Genomic DNA, 22,157 nt, shown 5'->3' on the forward strand with positions numbered 1-22,157 from the left:
CTGTGAGAGAGAGAGTGAGGGAGGCGGGGGAAGAGATGGGCTGTGGGAGAGAGAGTGAGGGAGGCAGGGAAGAGATGGGCTGTGGGAGAGAGAGAGTGAGGGAGGATGGGCTGTGGGAAGAGACGGGGAGGCGGGGAAGAGATGGGCTGAGAGAGAGAGAGTGAGGGAGGCGGGGAAGAGACGGGCTGTGTGAGAGAGGAGGAGAGAGTGAGGCGGGGAAGAGACGGGCTGTGAGAGAGAGAGAGAGAAGCGGGGAAGAGATGAGCTGTATGAGAGAGGGGAGGCGGAGTTGGGCGGTGTGTGTGTGTGTGTGTTGGGAGGCCACCACAGCAGGAAGCCCTCTCAGATGTTGAAGCCCTCTCCACAGCAGGAAGCCCTCTCAGATGTTGAAGCCCTCTCCACAGCAGGAAGCCCTCTCAGATGTTGAAGCCCTCTCCACAGCAGGAAGCCCTCTCAGATGTTGAAGCTCTCTCCACAGCAGGAAGCCCTCTCAGATGTTGAAGCTCTCTCCACAGCAGGAAGCCCTCTCAGATGTTGAAGCCCTCTCCACAGCAGGAAGCCCTCTCAGATGTTGAAGCCCTCTCCACAGCAGGAAGCCCTCTCAGATGTTGAAGCTCTCTCCACAGCAGGAAGCCCTCTCAGATGTTGAAGCTCTCTCCACAGCAGGAAGCCCTGTCAGATGTTGAAGCCCTCTCCACAGCAGGAAGCCCTCTCAGATGTTGAAGCCAAACTCCACAGCAGGAAGCCCTCTCAGATGTTGAAGCCCTCTCCACAGCAGGAAGCCCTCTCAGATGTTGAAGCTCTCTCCAAAGCAGGAAGCCCTCTCAGATGTTGAAGCTCTCTCCACAGCAGGAAGCCCTCTCAGATGTTGAAGCTCTCTCCACAGCCACAGGTGCCCTTGATGTTGGGGTTGTTGAAGACAAACTCACTGGACAGCTTGGACTCCACATAGTCCATCTCTGTCCCCAGCAGAGTGAGCTGGGCCTTCTTCTCTATAAATACACGGACACCTGCAGGACAACCCACCACTCAGCATTATATACCATCCAACCCCACCACTCAGCATTATACACCATCCAACCCCACCACTCAGCATTATATACCATCCAACCCCACCACTCAGCATTATACACCATCCAACCCCACCACTCAGTATTATATACCATCCAACCCACCACTCAGCATTATATACCATCCAACCCCACCACTCAGCATTATACACCATCCAACCCCACCACTCAGCATTATATACCATCCAACCCCACCACTCAGTATTATATACCATCCAACCCCACCACTCAGCATTATATACCATCCAACCCCACCACTCAGTATTATATACCATCCAACCCCACCACTCAGCATTATATACCATCCAACCCCACCACTCAGCATTATATACCATCCAACCCCACCACTCAGCATTATATACCATCCAACCCCACCACTCAGCATTATATACCATCCAACCCCACCACTCAGTATTATATACCATCCAACCCCACCACTCAGCATTATATACCATCCAACCCCACCACTCAGTATTATATACCATCCAACCCCACCACTCAGCATTATATACCATCCAACCCCACCACTCAGCATTATATACCATCCAACCCCACCACTCAGCATTATATACCATCAGCAACCCCACCACCAGCATTATATACCATCCAACCCCACCACTCAGCATTATATACCATCCAACCCCACCACTCAGTATTATATACCATCCAACCCCACCACTCAGCATTATATACCATCCAACCCCACCACTCAGCATTATATACCATCCAACCCCACCACTCAGCATTATATACCATCCAACCCCACCACTCAGCATTATATACCATCCAACCCCACCACTCAGCATTATACACCATCCAACCCCACCACTCAGCATTATATACCATCCAACCCCACCACTCAGCATTATATACCATCCAACCCCACCACTCAGCATTATATACCATCCAACCCCACCACTCAGTATTATATACCATCCAACCCCACCACTCAGTATTATATACCATCCAACCCCACCACTCAGCATTATATACCATCCAACCCCACCACTCAGCATTATATACCATCCAACCCCACCACTCAGAATTATATACCATCCAACCCCACCACTCAGCATTATACACCATCCAACCCCACCACTCAGCATTATATACCATCCAACCCACCACTCAGCATTATATACCATCCAACCCCACCACTCAGCATTATATACCATCCAACCCCACCACTCAGCATTATAACCCCACCATCCAACCCCACCACCACTCAGCATTATACACCATCCAACCCCACCACTCAGTATTATATACCATCCAACCCCACCACTCAGCATTATATACCATCCAACCCCACCACTCAGCATTATATACCATCCAACCCCACCCACCACTCAGTATTATATACCATCCAACCCCACCACTCAGTATTATATACCATCCAACCCCACCACTCAGTATTATATACCATCCAACCCCACCACTCAGCATTATATACCATCCAACCCCACCACTCAGCATTATATACCATCCAACCCCACCACTCAGCATTATATACCATCCAACCCCACCACTCAGCATTATATACCATCCAACCCCACCACTCAGCATTATATACCATCCAACCCCACCACTCAGCATTATATACCATCCAACCCCACCACTCAGCATTATATACCATCCAACCCCACCACTCAGTATTATATACCATCCAACCCCACCACTCAGTATTATATACCATCCAACCCCACCACTCAGCATTATATACCATCCAACCCCACCACTCAGCATTATATACCATCCAACCCCACCACTCAGCATTATATACCATCCAACCCCACCACTCAGCATTATATACCATCCAACCCCACCACTCAGCATTATATACCATCCAACCCCACCACTCAGCATTATATACCATCCAACCCCACCACTCAGCATTATATACCATCCAACCCCACCACTCAGCATTATATACCATCCAACCCCACCCACCACTCAGCATTATACACCATCCAACCCCACCCACCACTCAGCATTATACACCATCCAACCCCACCACTCAGTATTATATACCATCCAACCCCACCACTCAGCATTATACACCATCCAACCCCACCACTCAGTATTATATACCATCCAACCCCACCCACCACTCACTATTATATACCATCCAACCCCACCCACCACTCAGTATTATATACCATCCAACCCCACCCACCACTCAGCATTATATACCATCCAACCCCACCACTCAGTATTATATACCATCCAACCCCACCACTCAGTATTATATACCATCCAACCCCACCACTCAGTATTAAACACACAATATCACTTAACACATATGGAGTGATTTCAGAGCAAACAGAAATTGTATTTAATTCCATAATATTTGGTATTAAGAATGAATTATAATTCATTTGAATTAGTTGTGGTTCATTAGGGACTGGTGAAACCCTCTTGTAAGGGCTGGAAACCTATTCTAATTGTTAGGGTTATTTTGGAAAGCAGTAGCTCTGAAATGGTACGACCAACGCACGCCTCCAACCCAATCATCAAGTTTGCGGACGACACAACAGTGGTAGGCTTGATTACCAACAACGACGAGACGGCCTACAGGGAGGAGGTGAGGGCCCTCGGAGTGTGGTGTCAGGAAAATAACCTCACACTCAACGTCAACAAAACTAAGGAGATGTTTGTGGACTTCAGGAAACAGCAGAGGGAACACCCCCCTATCCACATCGATGGAACAGTAGTGGAGAGGGTAGTAAGTTAAGTTCCTCGGCATACACATCACAGACAAACTGAATTGGTCCACTCACACAGACAGCATCGTGAAGAAGGCGCAGCAGCGCCTCTTCAACCTCAGGAGGCTGAAGAAATTTGGCTTGTCACCACAAGCACTCACAAACTTCTACAGATGCACAATCGAGAGCATCCTGGCAGGCTGTATCACCGCCTGGTACGGCAACTGCTCCGCCCACAACCGTAAGGCTCTCCAGAGGGTAGTGAGGTCTGCACAACGCATCACCGGGGGCAAACTATCTGCCCTCCAGGACACCTACACCACCCAATGTTACAGGAAGGCCATAAAGATCAAGGACATCAACCACCCGAGCCACTGCCTGTTCACCCCGCTATCATCCAGAAGGCGAGGTCAGTACAGGTGCATCAAAGCTGGGACCGAGAGACTGAAAAACAGCTTCCATCTCAAGGCCATCAGACTGTTAAACAGCCACCACTAACATTGAGTGGCTGCTGCCAACACACTGTCATTGACACTGACCCAACTCCAGCCACTTTAATAATGGGAATTGATGGGAAATGATGTAACTATATCACTAGCCACTTTAAACAATGCTACCTAATATAATGTTACTTACCCTACATTATTCATCTCATATGCATACGTATATACTGTACTCTATATCATCTACTGCATCCATATGTAATACATGTATCACTAGCCACTTTAACTATGCCACTTTGTTTACATACTCATCTCATATGTATATACTGTACTCGATACCATCTACTGTATCTTGCCTATGCTGCTCTGTACCATCACTCATTCATATATCTTTATGTACATATTCTTTATCCCCTTACACTGTGTATAAGACAGTAGTGTTGGAATTGTTAGTTAGATTACTTGTTGGTTATCACTGCATTGTCGGAACTAGAAGCACAAGCATTTCGCTACACTCGCATTAACATCTGCTAACCATGTGTATGTGACAAATAAGATTTGATTTGATTTGACCAACAGAAACCAAACTTACACGTGGTGCCACCCGGCCAAACGGTGGCGCTACAAACTTGATAGATCAGCCATTTTGAAAAGTGTAAATTCTTCCAACATTTTTAAACAGCATCTCCTCAGACACTGCTAAATGGATTTCTCAGAAACTTGGTGTACAGCATCTACACACAAAGATATTTAAATGCATAATAAATTAAATTGATATCGTAAAGGTCATGGCTAGTGTGAGCCAATGAAGTTGAGTGAATTTGGGCCTGACATCAAGTCACTCTTGGAGGGAATATAGAGCCCCTTGCTGGCCATGTATCACAATACTCTACAATGTTTGCACCAGTCCGCAACCAGACCAAGGACCCAGTCCGCAACCAGACCAATGACCCAGTCCGCAACCAGACCAAGGACCCATGGACCCAGTCCGCAACCAGACCAAGGACCCAGTCCGCAACCAGACCAAGGATCCGTGGACCCAGTCCGCAACCAGACCAGGGACCCGTGGACCCAGTCCGCAACCAGACCGTGGACCGAGTCCGCAACCAGACCAAGGACCCATGGACCCAGTCCGCAACCAGACCAAGGACCCAGTCCGCAACCAGACCAAGGATCCGTGGACCCAGTCCGCAATCAGACCAGGGACCCGTGGACCCAGTCCGCAACCAGACCGTGGACCGAGTCCGCAACCAGACCAGGACCAGTGGACCAGTGGACCCAGTCCGCAACCAGACCAGGGACCCGTGGACCCAGTCCGCAACCAGACCAGTGGACCGAGTCCGCAACCAGACCAAGGACCAGTGGACCCAGTCCGCAACCAGACCAAGGACCCAGTCCGCAACCAGACCAGGGACCCGTGGACCCAGTCCGCAACCAGACCGTGGACCCAGTCCGCAACCAGACCAGTGGACCGAGTCCGCAACCAGACCAAGGACCAGTGGACCGAGTCCGCAACCAGACCAAGGACCAGTGGACCGAGTCCGCAACCAGACCAAGGACCAGTGGACCGAGTCCGCAACCAGACCAAGGACCAGTGGACCGAGTCCGCAACCAGACCAAGGACCAGTGGACCGAGTCCGCAACCAGACCAAGGACCAGTGGACCGAGTCCGCAACCAGACCAAGGACCAGTGGACCGAGTCCGCAACCAGACCAAGGACCAGTGGACCGAGTCCGCAACCAGACCAAGGACCAGTGGACCGAGTCCGCAACCAGACCAAGGACCAGTGGACAGAGTCCGCAACCAGACCAAGGACCAGTGGACCGAGTCCGCAACCAGACCATGGACCAGTGGGCCGAGTCCGCAACCAGACCATGGACCAGTGGGCCGAGTCCGCAACCAGACCATGGACCAGTGGGCCGAGTCCGCAACCAGACCATGGACCAGTGGGCCGAGTCCGCAACCAGACCAAGGACCAGTGGGCCGAGTCCGCAACCAGACCAAGGACCAGTGGACCGAGTCCGCAACCAGACCAAGGACCAGTGGACCGAGTCCGCAACCAGACCAAGGACCAGTGGACCGAGTCCGCAACCAGACCAAGGACCAGTGGACCGAGTCCGCAACCAGACCAAGGACCAGTGGACCGAGTCCGCAACCAGACCATGGACCAGTCCGGACCAGGACCAGTGGACCCAGTCCGCAACCAGACCATGGACCAGTCCGCAACCAGACCATGGACCAGTGGGTCCGAGTCCCAGTCCGCAACCAGACCATGGACCAGTGGGCCGAGTCCCAACCAGACCATGGACCAGTGGGCCGAGTCCGCAACCAGACCATGGACCAGTGGACCGAGTCCGCAACCAGACCAAGGACCAGTGGACCGAGTCCAGTGGACCCTGTCCAACCAGACCAAGGACCAGTGGACCGAGTCCGCAACCAGACCAGTGGACCAGTGGGACCGAGTCCCAGTCAACCAGACCAAGGACCAGTGGACCCAGTCCGCAACCAGACCCAGTCCACAACCGGACCAGTGGACCCAGTCCGCAACCAGACCAAGGACCAGTGGACCCAGTCCGCAACCAGACCAAGGACCAGTGGACCGAGTCCGCAACCAGACCAAGGACCAGTGGACCCAGTCCAGACCAGGGACCAGTCCGCAAACCAGACCAAGGACCAGTGGACCCAGTCCGCAACCAGACGAGGACCAGTGGACCCAGTCCCAGCAACCAGACCCAGTCCGCAGGGACCAGTGGACCCAGTCCGCAACCAGACCAGGGACCAGTGGACCCAGTCCGCAACCAGACCCAGGGACCAGTGGACCCAGTCCGCAACCAGACGAGGGACCAGTGGACCCAGTCCGACCAGTGGACAACCAGTGGACCAGGGACCAGTGGACCCAGTCCACAACCAGACCAGGGACCAGTGGACCCAGTCCACAACCGGACCAGTGGACCCAGTCCACAACCAGACCAAGGACCAGTGGACCCAGTCCACAACCAGACCAGGGACCAGTGGACCCAGTCCACAACCAGACCAAGGACCAGTGGACCCAGTCCACAACCAGACCAGGGACCAGTGGACCCAGTCCACAACCGGACCAGTGGACCCAGTCCGCAACCAGACCAAGGACCAGTGGACCCAGTCCGCAACCAGACCAAGGACCAGTGGACCCAGTCCACAACCAGACCAAGGACCAGTGGACCCAGTCCACAACCAGACCAAGGACCAGTGGACCCAGTCCACAACCAGACCAGGACCAGTGGACCCAGTCCACCAGACCGGGACCAGTGGACCCAGTCCACAACCAGACCAAGGACCAGTGGACCCAGTCCGCAACCAGACCAGGGACCAGTGGACCCAGTCCGCAACCAGACCAGGGACCAGTGGACCCAGTCCACAACCAGACCAAGGACCAGTGGACCCAGTCCGCAACCAGACCAAGGACCAGTGGACCCAGTCCACAACCAGACCAGGGACCAGTGGACCCAGTCCACAACCAGACCAGGGACCAGTGGACCCAGTCCAGACCAGGGACCAGTGGACCCAGTCCACAACCAGACCAGGGACCAGTGGACCCAGTCCACAACCAGACCAGGGACCAGTGGACCCAGTCCACAACCAGACCAGGGACCAGTGGACCCAGTCCACAACCAGACCAAGGACCAGTGGACCCAGTCCACAGACCAGGACCAGTGGACCCAGTCCACAACCAGACCAGTGGACCCAGTCCACAACCAGACCAGGGACCAGTGGACCCAGTCCACAACCAGACCAAGGACCAGTGGACCCAGTCCACAACCAGACCAAGGACCAGTGGACCCAGTCCACAACCAGACCAGGACCAGTGGACCCAGTCCACAACCAGACCAAGGACCAGTGGACCCAGTCCACAGACCAGGACCAGTGGACCCAGTCCACAACCAGACCAGGGACCAGTGGACCCAGTCCACAACCAGACCAAGGACCAGTGGACCCAGTCCACATCCAGACCAGGGACCAGTGGACCCAGTCCACAACCAGACCAAGGACCAGTTTAAATGTAAAAAAAATAAGATACAATTTGAGCATTAAAAATGCAAAAATATTGAATACATTTTTTATTCTCACTGAAATCACTCCATATACATATCTCTTAATACATATCATGTTTTGAAAAAAAACATTTCAACATTACATTGGGGAGATGTTGATGGTAAAGTTACACAATTCAACGACAGACAATCAATTACATACATCATTCTGAGAAAAACATTTCAGTGATAAGGAAGGAAGACGATAACGTTGCTCACCATCCTGCAGCACCTCCTCATCAGCCTGATCCTTCTGCTTGGTGAAGTCCAGAGTGTAGGTCATACCGTTACAGCCCCTGGTCCTCACACCCACCTTCAGACCAATCTGGAACACAAACACCATTATACCACTACCCATAACCCCTCACACCCACCTTCAGACCAATCTGGAACACAAACACCATTATACCACTACCCATAACTCCCCACCTCACACCCACTCATTATACACCCATAACCCTCACACCCACCTTCAGACCAATCTGGAACACTCCATCATTATACCACTAGAGGACCCCACAAACACCATACATATTATCTCAGGGGATAGAGGAACACAACCATATTATCTCACCCATAACCCCTAGACCCACCTTCAGATTATCTCAGGGGGATAGAGGAGGGTTACATATTATCTCAGGGGATAGAGGAGGGTTACCATATTATCTCAGGGGTATCAGACCCAGGGTTACATATTATCTCAGGGGTATAGAGGAGGGTTACATATTATCTCAGGGGTATAGAGGAGGGTTACATATTATCTCAGGGGTATAGAGGAGGGTTACATATTATCTCAGGGGGATAGAGGAGGGTTACATATTATCTCAGGGGGATAGAGGAGGGTTACATATTATCTCAGGGGGATAGAGGAGGGTTACATATTATCTCAGGGGGATAGAGGAGGGTTACATATTATCTCTGGGGGATAGAGGAGGGTTACATATTATCTCTGGGGGATAGAGGAGGGTTACATATTATCTCAGGGGGATAGAGGAGGGTTACATATTATCTCAGGGGGATAGAGGAGGGTTACATATTATCTCAGGGGGATAGAGGAGGGTTACATATTATCTCTGGGGGATAGAGGAGGGTTACATATTATCTCTGGGGGATAGAGGAGGGTTACATATTATCTCAGGGGGATAGAGGAGGGTTACATATTATCTCAGGGGGATAGAGGAGGGTTACATATTATCTCAGGGGGATAGAGGAGGGTTACATATTATCTCAGGGGTATAGAGGAGGGTTACATATTATCTCAGGGGATAGAGGAGGGTTACATATTATCTCAGGGGGATAGAGGAGGGTTACATATTATCTCAGGGGGATAGAGGAGGGTTACATATTATCTCAGGGGGATAGAGGGTTACATATTATCTCAGGGGGATAGAGGAGGGTTACATATTATCTCAGGGGGATAGAGGAGGGTTATATATTATCTCAGGGGGATAGAGGAGGGTTACATATTATCTCAGGGGGATAGAGGGTTACATATTATCTCAGGGGGATAGAGGAGGGTTACATATTATCTCAGGGGGATAGAGGAGGGTATAGTTCTCAGAAGGATACTTACATATTCTGGCTTGTTCTCCAGGAGGGTCCGAATCCTATTCACAGCAGGAGGAGTCTGGAAGAACAAACAGAGGAAAGGGGTTGATGATCATTCACAACAGTTATGACAGTGCAGACACTGGCAGTCTTCCAGCAGCATACCACCCTGCACCCCAGGGGTAAGAGAGCGGTGTTACCACGCCACTTATTGTAAGGGGATAGGGGTGTTAACCACGCCACTTATTGTTAGAGTAGAGGTGTTAACCCCCACCACTTATTGTTAGAGGGAGCAGTGTTAACCACGCCACTTATTGTTAGAGTAGGGATGTTAACCTCTTATTGTAGAGTAGGGATGTTAACCACGCCACTTATTGTTAGAGCAGGGATGTTAACCACGCCACTTATTGTTAGAGTAGGGGTGTTAACCACGCCACTTATTGTTAGAGTAGGGGTGTTAACCACGCCATTATTGTTAGAGTAGCAGTGTTAACCACGCCACTTATTGTTAGAGTAGGGGTGTTAACCACGCCACTTATTGTTAGGAGTAGCAGTGTTAACCACGCCACTTATTGTTAGAGTAGCAGTGTTAACCACGCCACTTATTGTTAGAGTAGGGTTAACCACGCCACTTATTCAAGAGGAGGGTGTTAACCACGCCACTTATTGTTAGAGTAGGGGTGTTAACCACGCCACTTATTGTTAGAGTAGCAGTGTTAACCACGCCACTTATTGTAAGAGTAGTGTTAACCACACCACTTATTGTTAGAGTAGGGTGCCACGCCACTTATTGTTAGAGTAGGGGTGTTAACCACGCCACTTATTGTTAGAGTAGGAAGGTTAACCACGCCACTTATTGTTAGAGTAGGGTGTTAACCACGCCACTTATTGTTAGAGGAGCAGTGTTAACCACGCCACTTATTGTTAGAAAGGGTGTTAACCACACCACTTATTGTAAGAGTAGCAGTGGTGTTAACCACGCCACTTATTGTTAGAGTAGCAGTGTTAACCACGCCACTTATTGTTAGAGTAGGGGTGTTAACCACACCACTTATTGTTAGAGTAGGGGTGTTAACCACGCCACTTATTGTAAGAGTAGCAGTGTTAACCACGCCACTTATTGTTAGAGTAGGGGTGTTAACCACACCACTTATTGTAAGAGTAGGGTGTTAACCACGCCACTTATTGTAAGAGTAGGGGTGTTAACCACACCACTTATTGTAAGAGTAGGGTGTTAACCATGCCACTTATTGTTAGAGTAGGGGTGTTAACCACGCCACTTATTGTTAGAGTAGGGGTGTTAACCACGCCACTTATTATAGGGGTGTTAACCACGCCACTTATTGTTAGAGTAGGGTGTTAACCACGCCACTTATTGTTAGAGTAGCAGTGTTAACCACGCCACTTATTGTTAGAGTAGGGTGTTAACCACGCCACTTATTGTTAGAGTAGGGTGTTAACCACGCCACTTATTGTTAGAGTAGGGTGTTAACCACGCCACTTATTGTTAGAGTAGGGGTGTTAACCACGCCACTTATTGTTAGAGTAGGGGTGTTAACCACGACACTTATTGTAAGAGTAGGGGTGTTAACCACGCCACTTATTGTTAGAGTAGGGGTGTTAACCACGCCACTTATTGTTAGAGTAGGGGTGTTAACCACGACACTTATTGTTAGAGTAGGGGTGTTAACCACGCCACTTATTGTTAGAGTAGGGGTGTTAACCACGCCACTTATTGTTAGAGTAGGGGTGTTAACCACGCCACTTATTGTTAGAGTAGGGGTGTTAACCACGCCACTTATTGTTAGAGTAGGGGTGTTAACCACGCCACTTATTGTTAGAGTAGGGGTGTTAACCACGCCACTTATTGTTAGAGTAGGGGTGTTAACCACGCCACTTATTGTTAGAGTAGCAGTGTTAACCACACCACTTATTGTAAGAGTAGGGGTGTTAACCACACCACTTATTGTTAGAGTAGGGTGTTAACCACACCACTTATTGTTAGAGTAGGGGTGTTAACCACGCCACTTATTGTTAGAGTAGGGGTGTTAACCACGCCACTTATTGTAAGAGTAGGGGTGTTAACCACGCCACTTATTGTTAGAGTAGGGTGTTAACCACGCCACTTATTGTTAGAGTAGCGGTGTTAACCACGCCACTTATTGTAAGAGTAGGGTGTTAACCACACCACTTATTGTAAGAGTAGGGGTGTTAACCCCGCCACTTATTGTAAGAGTAGCAGTGTTCACCACGCCACTTATTGTAAGAGTAGGGGTGTTAACCACGCCACTTATTGTTAGAGTAGGGGTGTTAACCACACCACTTATTGTTAGAGTAGCAGTGTTAACCACGCCACTTATTGTTAGAGTAGGGGTGTTAACCACGCCACTTATTGTTAGAGTAGGGGTGTTAACCACGCCACTTATTGTTAGAGTAGCAGTGTTAACCACGCCACTTATTGTTAGAGTAGGGTGTTAACCACGCCACTTATTGTAAGAGTAGGGGTGTTAACCACGCCACTTATTGTTAGAGTAGGGGTGTTAACCACGCCACTTATTGTTAGAGTAGGGGTGTAAACCACGCCACTTATTGTAAGAGTAGGGGTGTTAACCACGCCACTTATTGTTAGAGTAGGGGTGTTAACCACGCCACTTATTGTAAGAGTAGGGGTGTTAACCACGCCACTTATTGTTAGAGTAGGGGTGTTAACCACGCCACTTATTGTTAGAGTAGCAGTGTTAACCACGCCACTTATTGTTAGAGTAGCAGTGTTAACCACGCCACTTATTGTTAGAGTAGGGTGTTAACCACGCCACTTATTGTAAGAGTAGCGGTGTTAACCACGCCACTTATTGTTAGAGTAGCAGTGTTAACCACGCCACTTATTGTTAGAGTAGCAGTGTTAACCACGCCACTTATTGTAAGAGTAGGGGTGTTAACCACGCCACTTATTGTAAGAGTAGGGTGTTAACCACGCCACTTATTGTTAGAGTAGGGGTGTTAACCACGCCACTTATTGTTAGAGTAGGGGTGTTAACCACGCCACTTATTGTTAGAGTAGGGGTGTTAACCACGCCACTTATTGTTAGAGTAGGGGTGTTAACCACGCCACTTATTGTTAGAGTAGCAGTGTTAACCACACCACTTATTGTTAGAGTAGGGGTGTTAACCACGCCACTTATTGTAAGAGTAGGGGTGTTAACCACGCCACTTATTGTTAGAGTAGGGGTGTTAACCACGCCACTTATTGTTAGAGTAGGGGTGTTAACCACGCCACTTATTGTAAAAGTAGGGGTGTTAACCACACCACTTATTGTTAGAGTAGGGGTGTTAACCACGCCACTTATTGTAAGAGTAGGGGTTAACCACACCACTTATTGTTAGAGTAGGGGGTTAACCACGCCACTTATTGTAAGAGTAGGGGTGTTAACCACGCCACTTATTGTTAGAGTAGCGGTGTTAACCACGCCACTTATTGTTAGAGTAGGGGTGTTAACCACGCCACTTATTGTAAGAGTAGGGGTGTTAACCACGCCACTTATTGTTAGAGTAGGGGTGTTAACCACACCACTTATTGTTAGAGTAGGGGTGTTAACCACGCCACTTATTGTTAGAGTAGGGGTGTTAACCACGCCACTTATTGTTAGAGTAGGGGTGTTAACCACGCCACTTATTGTTAGAGTAGGGGTGTTAACCACGCCACTTATTGTAAGAGTAGGGGTGTTAACCACGCCACTTATTGTTAGAGTAGGGGTGTTAACCACGCCACTTATTGTTAGAGTAGGGGTGTTAACCACGCCACTTATTGTTAGAGTAGGGGTGTTAACCACGCCACTTATTGTTAGAGTAGGGTGTTAACCACGCCACTTATTGTTAGAGTAGGGGTTAACCACACCACTTATTGTAAGAGTAGCAGTGTTAACCATGCCACTTATTGTTAGAGTAGCAGTGTTAACCATGCCACTTATTGTAAGAGTAGCAGTGTTAACCATGCCACTTATTGTTAGAGTAGGGGTGTTAACCACGCCACTTATTGTTAGAGTAGGGGTGTTAACCACGCCACTTATTGTTAGAGTAGGGGTGTTAACCACGCCACTTATTGTAAGAGTAGGGGTGTTAACCACGCCACTTATTGTTAGAGTAGGGGTGTTAACCACACCACTTATTGTAAGAGTAGGGGTGTTAACCACACCACTTATTGTTAGAGTAGGGGTGTTAACCACGCCACTTACTGTAAGAGTAGCAGTGTTAACCACGCCACTTATTGTAAGAGTAGCAGTGTTAACCACGCCACTTATTGTAAGAGTAGCAGTGTTAACCACGCCACTTATTGGAGTAGCAGTGTTAACCACGCCACTTATTGTAAGAGCCACACGCCACTTATTGTTAGAGTAGGGGTGTTAACCCCGGTGTCCTTACTAAATTACCAAACCGCATACGGTCCCCTAATCATCCCCAGCTTCCATTAGGCTCATTCATCCTCACCCGTTATTATTCCCCCAGGTCATAGCTTAGAATGTGTTCGCAGTTAACTTACCTGGTAAAATAAAAAATGGCATATGTAGGATTATTTTTACTTTTCATAAATATTACTGTAATCTGTGACAAACCATTTAACCACTGAAGCATTACAGTAGTCATGTTTAGAGAGTTCAGATAGCTGTTATCTAGGAGAAACACGGCATTTCCTGTTCAAGATGGCACCTTGTTCTCAATGAGTCTAGATGAAAAGGGTTGGCAATATAATCAGGTACCTGCCTAATGTATTTAGTGACGCCAACCACCCTGCCTGCAGTACCTAGTGCTCTCTGATGTGCCAGGCAGCACAGTATTACTTTACTTACAGCCATCTCTCTCAGCAACGGTACCTGTAGTTAAATAAATATACATATATATTCCTCTTGCTTCAAATGCTGGATTTACACCCACAGCAGCCAAACATTGTGACTTCATCTCTCCGATGTCCACAGATTCAAACTACGGAATCATTGATAAAATAATTGATGTGTTTAAAGATGATTAAATAATTATACCCTGAAACCCAACTATTAGGGATTATAGTTTATGTAGCACGTATAAGGAATAATTCAAGTATTAAACGTAAGTCCAACTAGGTTCAGAAAAGACCTGTCAGGGAGAGAAATGTGTGTGTATGTGTATAATGGACTGATATGGTGTCCTATAGGATATACTACACCCCTAATGATATAGTGAAGTCTGGTTACCTTCTAGGATCTCTGATATGGTGTCCTATAGGATATACTACACCCCTAATGATATAGTGAAGTCTGGTTACCTTCTAGGGTCTCTGATATGGTGTCCTATAGGATATACTACACCCCTAATGATATAGTGAAGTCTGGTTACCTTCTAGGATCTCTGATATGGTGTCCTATAGGATATACTACACCCCTAATGATATAGTGAAGTCTGGTTACCTTCTAGGATCTCTGATATGGTGTCCTATAGGATATACTACACTCCTAATGATATAGTGGAGTCTGGTTACCTACTAGGATCTCTGATATGGTGTCCTATAGGATATACTACACCCCTAATGATATAGTGGAGTCTGGTTACCTTCTAGGATCTCTGATATGGTGTCCTATAGGATATACTACCCCCTAATGATATAGTGAAGTCTGGTTACCTTCTAGGGTCTCTGATATGGTGTCCTATAAGATATACTACACTCCTAATGATATAGTGAAGTCTGGTAACCTACTAGGATCTCTGATATGGTGTCCTATAGGATATACTACACCCCCTAATGATATAGTGGAGTCTGGTTACCTTCTAGGGTCTCTGATATGGTGTCCTATAGGATATACTACACTCCTAATGATATAGTGAAGTCTGGTAACCTACTAGGATCTCTGATATGGTGTCCTATAGGATATACTACACCCCTAATGATATAGTGGAGTCTGGATACCTTCTAGGATCTCTGATATGGTGTCCTATAGGATATACTACACTCCTAATGATATAGTGAAGTCTGGTTACGTTCTAGGGTCTTTGAGTAATACATACAAACGTGATTTGACTGGTTGAACCAACATTTAGGGTTAGATTTTCACAGATTCCTTTCTTTGCAAATCGATCGTGCATGCTATATGAACCTTTTTAGCATTTGAAAAAGGATTTTATCTAATAAAACGACACTTCATGTTATCTCTGGGACCCTTTGGATGATAAATTAGAGCAACATTTCAGAATGTAAGTACACATTTCACCTTCAGAGGTACATTTATCAAACCTTAAGAACAAACTTAATTACAACGGCAGCCCACCCCGGACGACACTGGGCCAATTGTGTGCTGTCCTATGGGACTCTCAATCACAGCCGGTTGTGATACAGCCTGGAATCGAACCAGGGTCTGTAGTGACGCCTAAGACTGCTGTGCTGCTCAGGAGCACAGACAGACAGACTCAGATAGATGGCCAAGACATAAGAGACAGAGGGACAGACAACGGGCCATAGAGAGACAGAGGGACAGACACAGAGGGACATAGAGAGACAGCGGGACATAGAGAGACAGAGGGACAGACACAGAGGGACAAAGAGAGACAGCGGGACATAGAGAGACAGAGGGACAGACACAGAGGGACATAGAGAGACAGCGGGACATATAGACAGCGGGACATAGAGAGACAGACAGAGAGGGACATAGAGAGACAGAGGGACATAGAGAGACAGAGAGAGACAGAGAGACATAGAGAGACAGAGGGACATAGAGAGACAGAGATACATAGAGAGACAGAGGGACATAGAGAGACAGAGGGACATAGAGAGACAGAGGGACATAGAGAGACAGAGGGACATAGAGAGACAGAGAGAGACAGAGAGATACAGAGGGACATAGAGAGACAGAGGGACATAGAGAGACAGAGGGACATACAGAGAGAGACAGAGGGACATAGAGAGACAGAGGGACATAGAGAGACAGAGGGACATAGAGAGACAGAGGGACATAGAGAGACAGAGGGACATAGAGAGACAGAGGGACAGAGAGAGACAGAGGGACAGAGAGAGACAGCGGGACAGAGAGAGACAGAGGGACATAGAGAGACAGAGGGACAGAGAGAGACAGAGGGACAGAGAGAGACAGAGGGACAGAGAGAGACAGAGGGACAGAGAGAGACAGAGGGACATAGAGAGACAGAGGGACATAGAGAGACAGAGGGACATAGAGAGACAGAGAGAGACAGAGGGACATAGAGAGACAGAGGGACATAGAGAGACAGAGGGACATAGAGAGACAGAGGGACATAGAGAGACAGAGGGACATAGAGAGACAGAGGGACATAGAGAGACAGAGGGACATAGAGAGACAGAGGGACATAGAGAGACAGAGGGACATAGAGAGACAGAGGGACATAGAAAGACAGAGGGACATAGAAAGACAGAGGGACATAGAGAGACATAGAGAGACAGAGGGACATAGAGAGACAGAGGGATAGAGAGAGACAGAGGGACATAGAGAGACAGAGGGACATAGAGAGACAGAGGGACATAGAGAGACAGAGGGACATAGAGAGACAGAGGGACATAGAGAGACAGAGGGACATAGAGACAGAGGGACATAGAGAGACAGAGGGACATAGAGAGACAGAGGGACATAGAGAGACAGAGGGACATAGAGAGACAGAGGGACATAGAGAGACAGAGGGACATAGAGAGACAGAGGGACATAGAGAGACAGCGGGACATAGAGGGACATAGAGAGACAGAGGGACATAGAGAGACAGGGACATAGAGAGACAGAGGGACATAGAGAGACAGAGGGACATAGAGAGACAGAGGGACATAGAGACAGAGGGACATAGAGGACAGAGGGACATAGAGAGAGACAGAGGGGGACATAGAGAGACAGAGGACATAGAGAGACAGAGGGACATAGAGGGACAGAGAGAGACAGAGGGATAGAGAGACAGAGGGACATAGAGAGACAGAGGGACATAGAGAGACAGAGACATAGAGAGACAGAGGAACATAGAGAGACAGAGGGACATAGAGAGACAGACAGAGGGACATAGAGAGACAGAGGGACATAGAGAGACAGCGGGACATAGAGAGACAGAGGGACATAGAGAGACAGAGGGACATAGAGACAGAGACAGAGAGGACATAGAGACAGAGGGACATAGAGAGACAGAGGGACATAGAGAGACAGAGGGACATAGAGAGAGAGAGACAGAGGGACATAGAGAGACAGAGGACATAGAGAGAGACAGAGGGACATAGAGAGAGGGACAGAGAGGACATAGAGAGACAGAGGGACATAGAGAGACAGAGGGACATAGAGAGACAGGGGACATAGAGAGACAGCGGGACATAGAGAGACAGAGGGACATAGAGAGACAGAGGGACAGAGAGAGACAGCGGGACATAGAGAGACAGCGGGACATAGAGAGACAGAGGGACATAGAGAGACAGAGGGACAGAGAGACACAGCAGGGACATAGAGAGACAGAGGGACATAGAGAGACAGAGGGACATAGAGAGACAGCGGGACATAGAGAGACAGCATAGGGAGGACATAGAGAGACAGAGGGACAGGGACATACAGAGAGACAGCGGGACATAGAGAGACAGACAGAGGGACATAGAGAGACAGAGGGACATAGAGAGACAGCAGGACATAGAGAGACAGAGGGACATAGAGAGACAGAGGGACATAGAGAGACAGAGGGACATAGAGAGACATAGAGAGACAGAGGGACATAGAGGGACAGAGAGAGACAGAGGGACATAGAGAGACAGAGCGACATAGAGAGACAGAGGGATGCTGTTTCGCAAGTATGAATGCGACTTCTGCAAAGGCTGTATCAACGTAAATGCTGCACGGCCAATGCAAACACCGGATTGACCAAGCAGCGGTTTTACCCGCGAATTCAAAAACCTACCCACATTTGGCAGGTGTTATTAATTTTAGGCCCTGGTCAATGACCACAACATGTGTAACTTTTGAAGGTTTATGCGCCAGCCATCTCTGGCACCGTGGGTCACCACAACACAGGCGAATCGCTCACTAAGTAGCATAACCATGTCAATATGAAATTACCGGAGGTAAACCTTCAAGGTTAATCTGATTGCCAGCATAGTGAAGATGGCATTGTTAATCAGAACAATGGTCTGGGAATAGAACTTCCGGAAGGCGAGTTGGTGCTCAAAACAACAGAAACCTGCAGGGTGAAAAATGCACTAAAATGAGGCCTGGGTTTTTCCGCGATTTACATAAACGAAGGCAAGCAGATTGGACACAATAATATTATGAAACTGGGCTCCATGGCGGATGCAATATATGTAACTAGCTAAAGCTCGTGTATTCCTAATCGTTAACGATATTAGCTAGTTTAGCTAACTCTCACACGCAACTCAATCACTGCTCGTCAAAATCATTAGGAAACATGCCAACCACACGTTATGAGATTCAGCAGACAACAACGACATCTTTAAAACTACAGACAACAACAACGACATCTTTAAAACTACAAACAACAACAACGACATCTTTAAAACTACAAACAACAACAACAACAACAACGACATCTTTGAAACTACAGACAACAGCAACGACATCTTTAAAACTACAGACAACAACAACGACATCTTTAAAACTACAGACGACGACGAGGACCCCCGTTAGCCGGAGCGGCGTAACATTAGCTAGCTAGCTCACTTTAATGTACCTTCGGAGCTAGCGGTCATACCACAAACCGTCAGTTTAGAGAAGAAAATAGCAAATGTCGAATACTTCTACACACTTACCAGAGTTAAAGCAGCTCTTGTAGCTAATATCTTTCTTTTACCGACAGCTCTGACCGTCGCTCTCGCCACCATCGAGGCAGACATGTTCAGCAGTCAACAGAAACATTAAACGAAGCCCCGTTAGCTAACATGAAAACACCTGTCTGCGCAGGCGTGCGAAAGGGGCCGATATCAGATTAGCATACAGAGCCACGATAGGAGGATTTTTATTAGTTGACAGGCAGTTCAGCCAATGGACAAAGTACAGTTATGAAATCTCCAAAAACATGAGCAACACAACAAAGACACAAGGTCATTTGAAACCATAACATTGTAGCTACACCGAGTGAATAACAGTCTCAGCAGAAATGCTGCTCGAGTACAAACTGTACAAGCACTGGGGGCTGCCAGTATACAATTTGAGGAGGCCACATAGAAATGAGATTTAGCAACCTAAAAGTCATGTGTGCATACATTCTACGTCATTCGTTACAAAACCAACTGAGCTAAGAAGCCAGATTCAACCTAAATTGAGTCATTCCAAAAAGAAAGCCAGTGTGAGGGTTTATTTTCTAAACTAATGACAGAAAGATATTAACCCCCCAAAATATCTGGACATGAATTCACTTTAATGAACATTAGCATTAGCCCAGGGCAGGGGGGCAGGGGGGCAGGGGAGCAGGGGGGCAGGGGGGCAGACCTTCACATTAAGGCAACCAGTCTCACCAATCCAAGGCACTGGCCATGAAACGCATCATACAAACAAAAGCATATTTCCCGTTTTCCATCAACCCCCCCCCACACCCCCCCAAATACTTCACCGATGTACGCAGAACCCCAAATCAACCCTCAGCCCGATCCCATTTCCAGTGTTTCGAGAGTGTAGAGTGATAAGGATAATTAATTTGGTACGCATAAGCAATGTAAGTGGAAGGGTAGCCTAGTGGTTAGAGCATTGGACTAGTAACCGAAAGGTTGCAAGTTCAAATCCCTGAGCTGATAAGGTACAAAATCTGTTGTTCTGCCCTTGAACAGGCAGTTAACCCACTGTTCCTAGGCCGTCATTGAAAATAAGAATTTGTTCTTAACTGACTTGCCTAGTAAAATAAAAATGTAATGTTTCACCATATTACTACACCTGTCCAATCCTCTCAGATCTATACACATGGGAGTTTAGTGGTCCATTTAGGTACAGGCAACCCCAGATACAGAGCCACACTGCAATGACAGCACTACAAACACAGAGTGTTAAGAGGGGGCAGACACAGAGTGTTAAGAGGGGGCAGACACAGAGTGTTAAGAGGGGGCAGACACAGAGTGTTAAGAGGGGGCAGGAAGGCTCCAGCTTGTTACCATCATTGGATGTTCTGTCATTTACGGACATTTTAATACAAGCTGTCAATTAGTATCAATAGTCCCAATTTGTTTCAGGGACAATTCTAAAATCCAGATTAAAAACTAAATACCCCCCCCTCCCCGGTGTTGAGGGGTAAAATAACAAGAGAAGCAAGCAGAATGCATTTTCAGTTAAAACAATACAACACTTTTAAAAGCTCCTCTGAAACAGTAGGAGTTGTGGTTAAAACATAAAATACCCTCTCCCTGCAGCCCAAATGGCACCCTATTCCCCATGTAGTGCACTACTTTAGAGTCCTATGGGTCCTGGTCAAATGTAGTGCACTATATGTTAGTGAGCATTTCTAAACAGCATGATCATTACACAGGTGCACCTTGTGCTGGGGACAATAAAAGGCCACTTTAATTTTTTGGGGCAGTTTTGTCACACAACACAATGCTACAGATGTCTCAAGTTTTGAGGGAGCATGCAATTGGCATGCTGACTGCAGGAATGTCCACCAGAGCTGTTGACAGAAAATGCTATGTTCATTTCTCTGCCATAAGCTGCCTTCAACGTCGTTTTAGAGAACCTGTCAGTACATCCAACTGGCCTCACAACCGCAGACCACGTGTAACCACACCAGCTCAGGACCTCCACATACAGCTTCTTCACCTGGGGGATCGTCTGGGACCAGCCACAGCTGATGAAACTCAAAAGTATTTCTGTCTGTATTAAAGCCTTTTTGTTGGGAAAAAACTAACTCTGATTGGCTGGGTCTGGCTCCCCAGTGGGTGGGCCTGTCTCCTTAGTGGTTGGGTCTGGCTCCCCAGTGGGTGGGTCTGGCTCCCCAGTGGCTGGGTCTGGCTCCCCAGTGGGTGGGCCTGGCTCCCTTAGTGGGTGGGCCTGTCTCCCTTAGTGGTTGGGTCTGGCTCCACAGTGGGTGGGCCTGTCTCCTTAGTGGGTGGGTCTGGCTCCACAGTGGGTGGGCCTGTCTCCTTAGTGGGTGGGTCTGGCTCCCCAGTGGGTGGGCCTGTTTCCTTAGTGGGTGGGTCTGGCTCCCCTCCCCCAGTGGGTGGGCCTGTCTCCTTAGTGGGTGGGTCTGGCTCCCCAGTGGGTGGGCCTGTCTCCTTAGTGGCTGGGTCTGGCTCCCCAGTGGGTGGGCCTGTCTCCTTAGTGGGTGGGTCTGGCTCCCCAGTGGGTGGGCCTACGCCCTCCCAGGCCCACCCAT

General features: G+C 48.2%; 1 protein-coding gene across 1 annotated transcript; it reads right to left on the minus strand.

The window, feature by feature from the left end:
- Positions 1-297: 297 nt before the first annotated feature.
- Positions 298-19,772, minus strand: LOC127907097 (iron-sulfur cluster assembly 1 homolog, mitochondrial-like). The gene is made up of 4 exons (XM_052460806.1): positions 19,612-19,772; positions 9,862-9,915; positions 8,508-8,613; positions 298-1,010 (listed from the first exon to the last, which is right to left on the minus strand). The coding sequence occupies exons 1-4, from the start codon at positions 19,693-19,695 to the stop codon at positions 862-864; spliced, it is 393 nt and encodes a 130-aa protein (XP_052316766.1). The 5' UTR covers positions 19,696-19,772; the 3' UTR covers positions 298-861.
- Positions 19,773-22,157: the final 2,385 nt, after the last annotated feature.

Source organism: Oncorhynchus keta, chromosome 14 (assembly GCF_023373465.1).
Source record: "Oncorhynchus keta strain PuntledgeMale-10-30-2019 chromosome 14, Oket_V2, whole genome shotgun sequence".
In the NCBI taxonomy this organism is placed as follows: Eukaryota; Metazoa; Chordata; class Actinopteri; order Salmoniformes; family Salmonidae; genus Oncorhynchus; species Oncorhynchus keta.

Coding starts and splice junctions, on each gene's coding strand:
- LOC127907097 (XM_052460806.1), bottom strand. CDS start 19,695: ATGTCTGCCTCGATGGTGGCGAGAGCGACGGTCAGAGCTGTCGGTAAA. Junction 8,614..9,861: donor TGGAGAACAAGCCAGAATAT/GTAAGTATCCTT, acceptor TTTGTGTTCCAG/ATTGGTCTGAAGGTGGGTGT. Junction 1,011..8,507: donor TGAGGAGGTGCTGCAGGATG/GTGAGCAACGTT, acceptor GTTGTCCTGCAG/GTGTCCGTGTATTTATAGAG.